Source organism: Sturnira hondurensis, unplaced genomic scaffold (genome assembly GCF_014824575.4).
Source record: "Sturnira hondurensis isolate 20B ecotype Veracruz unplaced genomic scaffold, ASM1482457v3 Scaffold0001509, whole genome shotgun sequence".
Taxonomy (NCBI): Eukaryota; Metazoa; Chordata; class Mammalia; order Chiroptera; family Phyllostomidae; genus Sturnira; species Sturnira hondurensis.
In genome coordinates this window covers 259,922-268,304 of record NW_028074140.1, presented here as the reverse complement: position 1 = coordinate 268,304, position 8,383 = coordinate 259,922, and the positions used below count along the sequence as shown (strand labels likewise).

The 8,383-nt window shown below is 44.5% G+C and overlaps 1 protein-coding gene across 1 annotated transcript; it reads right to left on the bottom strand.

The window, feature by feature from the left end:
* Nucleotides 1-1,332: 1,332 nt before the first annotated feature.
* On the bottom strand, nt 1,333-7,880 carry ATP5MF (ATP synthase membrane subunit f). Its single transcript, XM_037028402.1, has 4 exons — nt 7,793-7,880; nt 3,497-3,604; nt 2,110-2,226; nt 1,333-1,468 (listed from the first exon to the last, which is right to left on the bottom strand). Exons 1-4 carry the CDS (start codon nt 7,803-7,805, stop codon nt 1,440-1,442), a joined length of 267 nt encoding a protein of 88 aa, XP_036884297.1. The 5' UTR covers nt 7,806-7,880; the 3' UTR covers nt 1,333-1,439.
* Nucleotides 7,881-8,383: the final 503 nt, after the last annotated feature.

Here is an 8,383-nt window from a genome sequence, read left to right as displayed (position 1 = left end):
GATTTGAACAAGGCAGCTCTTCAGGGCAAACTCAAGCGGACTTGTTGCCTCAGCCTGGTCCTGTTCCAAGCAAGGTAGGATTGAGAGGTGCAGGGCTCTCAAGTGTGAGGGTCTTTCCTCTGGGCTTGTTTTCTTGGGGCACATATTTGACAGTGGTTAAGGTACACCTTAAACTGGAGCTGCAGACAACCCTTTAAATAGATTACGCAGTCCACCTTTGCACCTACCTCCTGCCCCATCAAGTGTCTGCTGTCACTTGGACACGTTTGGCCTATGGAGACCACCCTGAGCCTGGAAATGTGAAACCACCTGGAGCCTGCTGGGCAAGGGGGCCTATCCAAGTTCAATTATAAGAACCATTTTTATGAGGTTGATTAAAGCTTGTTTTTTAAGTTGTGTCTCATTACTTAAGACACTCCATGCCAAGGAAAGGATCTTGCTAGTGACTGCACTAGCTGCCTGGCACAAAGCTTTGGCATTGGTGCCCGCTTGTCCCCTTTCAAAAAATGAACCTCCAGAAAGGAAGTGAGGCTACCAACAAAAGGCCTTTTTACTGACAACTACAAGTCTGGAAGCCTGGATCTCGGAACAGCCACCTGGCAGGTCTCATTTCATTTCAAATGTTGGATGACATTCAGATTCAGGTATCGTACCCTCTTCTACTCTGTGCAGCGTATAGGCTCACTATACACCCCCTCAATGAGAAACTGGTCATGGTCTTCATGTCACTTACTGAAGACCTTTGAGGAAGATAGGTAAGAGTTCTGGATGCAGGGGTGTCCAACCTTTTGGCATCTGGCCACAAGAGTTTTGATGTCTTGAGCTACACATTAAATACACAGAACACAAAAACTGATGAGCAAGATAGAGGTTTTAAGTAAATTGATAATTTTGTGTTGGGCTATATTCATGGCCACCCAGGGCCACATGCAGCCCATGGGCTGCAGGTTGGACACCCCTGGATAGGGCTTTCAGGGCCTGCACTTTCCTCCTGTGGATCATCCCACTGACCTTCCTTCAAGCATAATACTCCGGGGTAATGCAGAACATGGTGGGAAAGGCAATCTTGGAAGTCTGAGCTTCTGCTTTATACAGTAAAAGTGTCAGGTGACAAAAGGCCAAAAGTGCTTAGGACACTAAAGGCAAAGAGTAGGGAAACACTTTGAAGTGTGCTAAGTGATCCCCCACCCGCTGAGCTGATGAGTGTGATGTAGGTGCCCAAGGCATCATGGCTCAAAGCCCAAGACTAACAGTCCCCCTTTGGGAGTGGAAAGCAATCATCCCACCCTGTGGAAGGGGACCTCCTGGAGAGCAGGGAAATGGCCAAAGCAGTGAAGCGGCCCAGTAGTCATCTTTTATTACGTGTTACAATATGAAAGGACTGAGAGGTGCTGTGCAAAGATAATGGTCAGGAATAAGGAGTCCACACTGGGTCCTCTTCAGTGGTACTTGCGTCGCCGCTCATGTTCTGAAGTTAGAAAAGCAGAATGGTAAGTTTCTTAAAATGTGCGTCAGTGAAAGCACAAGATGAGGAGAACATTAGGCTACTACAACCATATAAATGCATCCTAAGAACTTTCAGGAAATGACTCAGAACCCAATTGCTGACCTGGAGACGAGAAGGCATCTCAGATGCTCATCTGCCCCCCCTGGCCAGCCTCTCCTTTCCCAGAAGGAACACCCACTCAGACAAACAGCAGCCATAAACCCAATTGGGCCACCAATGACCCTTTCTGGGACGGCCAACTGGACAAGCTCCTCCTGGGTCTCAGGACCACAACAGCTATACTTCCAGAGCATTACACAGACATCAGACTATCCCACTTCTTTCCCTCTCTGCTAAGAAAATGAAGCCAAATTTCCCTTCAGCCTTTGCCAGAATGCTTCCTAAGTATTACCTTTACCTCGGCTTCATCTTATTTTTCCTGTGTATGTTCTCTTTGCCACAATTTTCTCACTTAAAATAATATCCTAAGTACTATATTCTGACAAGTCCCTCCACTTCTTCAGCTGTCAGTAAAATGATGGACTTCTAAATCTGACAATGAACCAATGCCACTCCCTCATGGGAAACCCCACTGAAGACAAGGTAACACAAGAGACACTTACTGAGTTCCTTATAAGAACGGCAGTAGTTAAAAAGCACGTAAGCTGCCAGCACCATAGAAACTCCAGCAACATTCCCCTTCTTCACATTGACATACTTGTTGTAATACCGGTAGTAACCTGCAAACAGAGAGGAGGTCACTATCCTGCTTTGCTGTGAATGTTTCATTGTGTGCAAAATCCAGTCTGGTAAATTCACACCCAGTCCTCTGGCTCTTTAAGCCACTGACCCCATATTCACAGATTGACAAAGGGAAAAGCACAAATGCCCACAGTGTCAGGTCCCCACAAGCCCAGGTGAAGCCCCACCTAGGACCCCCTTGATTCTGCCCCTACCCTTTGGCCTCAATCTTACAGACTTGGCTCAGCCTGCCAGTCTTGGACCCTATCTCATCCTTACCTCCAGCCTGGGAAAGGTTGAGAGAGAGAACATCAGGCTAAAATCACATAAAGCCATCCTGAGAATTTCATTCAGGAAATGACCCAGAACCTGTGTGCCAGCACCTTACCCTAAATCTGAGTGAGAATCCAAACCTCAACATGGGCCACCTGGGAGCAGGGAAGGCTTTATGCATTTCTCTTTATTAGTGCGCCCACCAGTGAGGAAGCAATATCTGCCCTCTTGGGTTCATGGCCCAGTAGACAGAAAAGGAATGAAATGGTCATAGAAGGCCATAGTTTACAATAGTGAGGAATGCCTTGAAGGGACACTGCAGGTGGCTGTGGGCATGAACAGGCCACTTTCACCTCCACTGAGTCAGGGACTATTGTAACTGAGTGAGGGGAAAACGCAGCTTATTCTATTCTGGGGACACTCAGGGTAGGAAGGGGGCACACAAAACAGCCACACGGAGGCCAGAATTAGAAAACACAGGAGGAGAGCCCCTGAGGAGGCTGGAGACCATGCAGGCCCCCATGGGAGGATATGGGTCTTTATTCTTGCAACATGACATGGGTTCCACAGGACTGACCTGACTAGCTATGCACTTTAAAATACAAAGACCTGGAAGACAGATCATTTCGAATATTCATCATAGAAGTTCTGCCTGGCAGGAAGATGAGCATTATACTTTAGACTGATGTTCACTATGCTTCACTCATTATCCTCCTAAAGAAGTCTCATGACATGAAAGTGCTCATAGACCTTTCTCTAAGATGAAGGCAAAGATACCAATTCCAAGCAATAAAAAACATTTTCTTGGCTGAAGTATCTCAGAGCCAGTCTGACAGGACCAAGCATGGAAATTCAAGAGCTAATAATCTCTCTCTGTCCCCTACGTAACTTACTGGTCTGAGACAAGGCCTCTACTACCCAAATTAATTCACAGGAAAAAGAAACCCAAAGAACCAGAGATTTGCTTTTGTTTACATATATCCATAAGGCTCTGACCTCTTTGAAACGCTCCACCAATGCCTTTAGGGGTGAAATCCCGCATCAGTATCCAGCTTGGCAGCTCCCCTAGTTTGACATCCATGAGTCTCTTCTCCTTCAGTGGTACTGATTAGGAAAAGCAAAACAAAAAAAACACATACTGAAACATCTCCCAATAACAAATAGCATCCTTTCATGTCACTCATTTCAACCATTCAATAAAGAGGCATTCAATAATGTCACTACATAGAGGCTGGACATAAATAACATTAGGAATAAATATGTCACACCAAATCCACTGTTTTTTTAAATCCTCACCCAAGGACATTTGTTATTGCTTTTAGAGAGAGAGGAAGTGGAGGGGGGTGCACATCAGTTGGTTGCCTCCTGCACACACCCCAACTGGGGAAAAAACCCTGCAACCTTTCAGTGCAAGGGACGACATTCCAACCGTGCATGATTCGTTAAAAACAAGATTTTTTTTTTTAGATCTTATTTATTTTTAGAAAGAGGTAAAGGGAGGGAGGAACAGAGAGAAACATTGATGTGTAATACAAACAACTGGCTGCCTCTCACATCCCCTCAGCTGGGGACCTGGCCCACAACCCAGGCAGGTACTCTGGCCAGGAATCGAACCAGCAACCTTTCAGTTCACAGGCTGGCACTCAATCCACTGAGCCACACCAGCCAAAGCTAAAAGGATTTTAATTAAGAGCTTGCTGAAAATAACTATGTAAAAAGAGAACTAAGGGCCATGAGGAAGAAAAAAATAAAGTGGAGGACAAAATAGATTACTGCAAACTAATACTAACGTTTACATGTATTAGTTCATTTAATCTTTCAAGCAAGCAGTTGATGCCTTTATTTTATAACAGGGGAGCAGGGTAAGGAGGGCTCACAAAAGTTGGGCACCTTGGCCAAAGTCACTTGGACACAGCACTGACCACAGAGGAGAACCTTGCTCTCAGGAGCCACCATTCTGTCAGGGAAAACAACATACCCACTCATCTTCTTGGGTATGAAGATGAGCCAAAACCCTTTCTGTTTTCATACGCAACAGAATTATTTCACCTGAGTGCCCCCTGTTCCTCACAAGGTTATCTCAACTTAAATCTCATCTCCCAAAAGGCCTCTTTCCCTGCCCTCCTGATCTCAAGTTCCTAAACTTCCTTTCTCTGTAATTTGTGAGCTCATTTCTTTTTCTGTAAAATGGTTTATTCCAAGGACTGAATGAGACTCTATACAAAAGCAACTGGAACAGTGCTCAGAATTGTAAACTGTTATTATTACTACTGAAATTTCATAAGGTTTATATGAAACATTTTTTTGAAAAAAAGGAGAAATGAACAGTGGGGGAAAAGCACATAAACCATACTTTAGGACATTTTAACCACATAGGACTTCAGGGATTAATCTCACCCTTTAGTTCTTTTACAAAAAGAAAACTGATTAGTAATATTTTTGAGATGTCAGGTAGTCTTAAATGAATTTTAAGATACGTTCCAAATCTCTGTTGGAGAGCTTAGTGTCAAATGATATTAGGCTCAACACCAAGCAGTGTCTTCCAAAAATGACCTATACTTTCCTCTGTAAACTTGCCAGTGGCATTTTTTAAAAAGTTTAATAAGTACGTATTTTACAACACAGGTTTGTCTCCATTTGAATCGGTAGACTTTTAGTCCACGGATTACCATACCACATTTATTCTCAAATAAGAACATAGTAATAGCTTTGCTACACTCTCAAAGCATTCTTGCATGTGGTAAGGACTGCAACCATGTCATTCTAAAACCAACTCGGCTTTAAATATAGCATTGTGGCGGAGAGTGATGATGAAGGAATAGATGGATCTAGAATACCACAATGTTGCTAACTGCTGACACTGAGTAATAAGTACAAAGCACTGATTACATTATTTTGTTTCCTTTTTATTTTAAATCTTCCATAATAAAAGTTTAAAAGTGCTTTTGAAAATAGAACTATGTTGAGGGAAATAAAAGGAGAATAGTATTTTAAATCAAAATATTTTTGACTGGTATAAGGCTGGTGACTCAAAAAAAAATCAAGCTACTTCTGGGTCCACTGAAGCTATCTTTTTCACATTCACAAAAACTATGAAAACACATTCCACATTCTCATGACCACATTCAGAAGATGGCATGGTGCCTTGGCATATCAGAGGAGGAAAAGAAAGCCAACAATCATTTTCTACATATTTCTATCTCTGTACTACAAAGACAAAAGTGTTTCCTTAATCAAAATTAAGAAATTTATAGGCACAAAACAAAAATCACATTCATTTTAAGGAGAACAAGTACACCACCATCACAAAACTCCAAGGGGCAATCAGATTCATTAGAGACATACCTACATTTATTCCAAGAATTTCTCTTTTCGTGGAAGACAAAGGCCTCAGTGCTTGGCAGCCATCCTGGAACCCTCCCTCAGCACCCCTCCACAGTGCTGCTCAGCCCTCTGCAGTCGCTGGTTCACACCAATGGAGTGCGGTGATAACAGGGCAGACTCTACAGTACAGTATTCTGAATTTTGTGCCACTTTATAGCTGTGTGCCCTTGGGCAAGTTACTGCTCTCTCTGTGCCTCAGTTTCCTCCTTTGTAAAATAAGGGTAAGAATAGTACCCACCTTGGTGCTTGACTTTAGGTGCTGTGTAAATGGAAATTATTATTATCTGTCTTTCTGTCTACGAGCTATCTGAAGGTGGGAACATCTGCATACACAATTCCTGGTCATGAGAGACTTTCAGTGAAGACTGTGCAAGGACCATGGGTCTAGTCTGATTTTTTGACTTCAAGAAGCATACTGCTCCCTTATATGAAAAGGCATGGAAATGCCAAGTGTCTTCTACATGCTAAACGCAACCCAGGGGTTTGCCAGAGAATAAAGAGTTTAGGATTTGCAGGCCACACATGGCCTCTGTATAGTCTTTTTTTTTTATTCTGAATGATTTTTTTAAAAAAACAAAAACCCTCCTTAGCTCACAAAAAGAGGCCTCAGGAAATCCAGCCTATTGGCCTTAGGATTGGCCTGCCCCTGATCTCATCTACTGCTATTAATTCATATTTTCATCACTTTATTTGCTAATGAACTAGTGGCTTTATGCTCCAGCAACAGACATCATCTACAAGATCATCAGTACTTAAGAGACTTGGACTCCAATTCCCTCTCCCAGTATGATGCTGCATGTACTAGATGTGACATGACCATGCCCCAAGGTCAGTGTTTAAGCTGGGACAACCAGCACTCACCTGGGTGCTGGGCAGCGTTCCAAGTACCTTACATGTACTAAGTTGTTAAATCCTTAGTCCACAGTTCTCTTCACAACCCTCTGCTTAAATAAGATGCCAAGTCTCAATGCTCCCTTTTCACATTTTGTCTTACTTCAACGACACAACCACCTGTGGATAAGTACTCTCATGCCCATTTTTACAGATGAGAACAGCATCATTCTCATCTTTTCTGATCTCCTTTTCATTTCTCCGGGCTGACATTAAGACTGAGGTAAGACGCACATAGGTTAATCAAAACCCTGCCACTATCATGCTGTGTGATCTCAGGCAGGCCACACCACATCTCCAAAGATTATTTTCCTCATTTTTAATAGGAGATCAACATTCAGTACTGACTTCTTGACAAGGCTACTTTGAGGATCTACTTCTTATACGTGGTTTCCCTACTATTCCAAAATCAAAGTCAGTGTGTACAGTGTGTATCGTTCGATGACTGCAGAAATTTATAAAACGTGTCACCAAAACGCCAGCTACTCCTAAGGTCATTCTTGCAATTCAATTTCAGTTTACCACAGAGCTTCAAACTCCTAGCTTTGAATCCCAGCTCAGCTCTCACTAGTTGTGACCTTGAATACGTCACTTCACCTCTTAAAGCCTATTTGGCGCAGTCAACATATATGCGCCTAAAGTTTCGTTGTCTCAGGCACTGTCCAAGGCATTAAACTTATCCTGAATCTTAATTTTAACTTCAACCTTAAAAAGAAGGATACAGTCTGTACGTTAGGGTTCAAGTGCACAGCGCCTGGGTCGCGGCGGGGACGAGAGCAGCTATCCCTTCGTGGGCAATGGGTGGGAGTCCCGAGGCACTGCATTCCAAGCCCGCAGCGCGGCCCGGAGAGCAGAGAAAGGTCGGCAGGCGCAGGGCCCTTGGCAAAGAGCTCAATGGGCCTCGGTTGAGGTCGCGGCGAAGGTGTTCAGCGAAAGACAAATAGCTCCCAGCTCCCTCCCCTCCCAGGGCGTCTCCACTCCCAACATGACCAGCCCTAAGAGATTCCCGATACTCACCGACTGACGCCATCTTGGAGTCCGGGGTGTCCCCTCTGCGGCGCGCGAGGACTGCTGGGTAGGGCGCCTGCGGCCCAGTGTCGCGGAGAGCAAAGTCTCACGGGAAGCGAGTCGTGACTGGTGCTCTCAGCGGCGGCTGCAAGTGCACAAGGTGAAGGGTGGAGTGTCTGGAGGGCACATCCCTGGGACCCTCTCAGTCAGGGACAGGGGTAGAGAGAGTAGGTTCAGCCTGGGTTCCCCATCCTAGGAGGAAAAAGAATCTCCTGGCTGTCTTACTCTGTCTCCTTAAATTTGCTGTAAAAAGTTACAAGAGCATACCAAGATCCTCCCTCCCAACTGCGCTGGCTGGGAGGTTAAGTTCCGACTCTTAAGGAATTCACAGTCACCGGGAAAAGCTGTGTCCAGGCTTAGGCTCCATGTAGGTATGATTTGAGAGTACCTATGTGTGTCCCAGCTCTGGGCGGGGCTCTAAGTACAGAGGTATGCAAGGTCCTAGGGATTCACAACTCCAGCCCTTCTTTTGCTAGTTCTTTTCCAGGCACTATTACGCCTGACCACCTTCTTTTTTTTTCTCCTTTTTTTGGAAAGGCT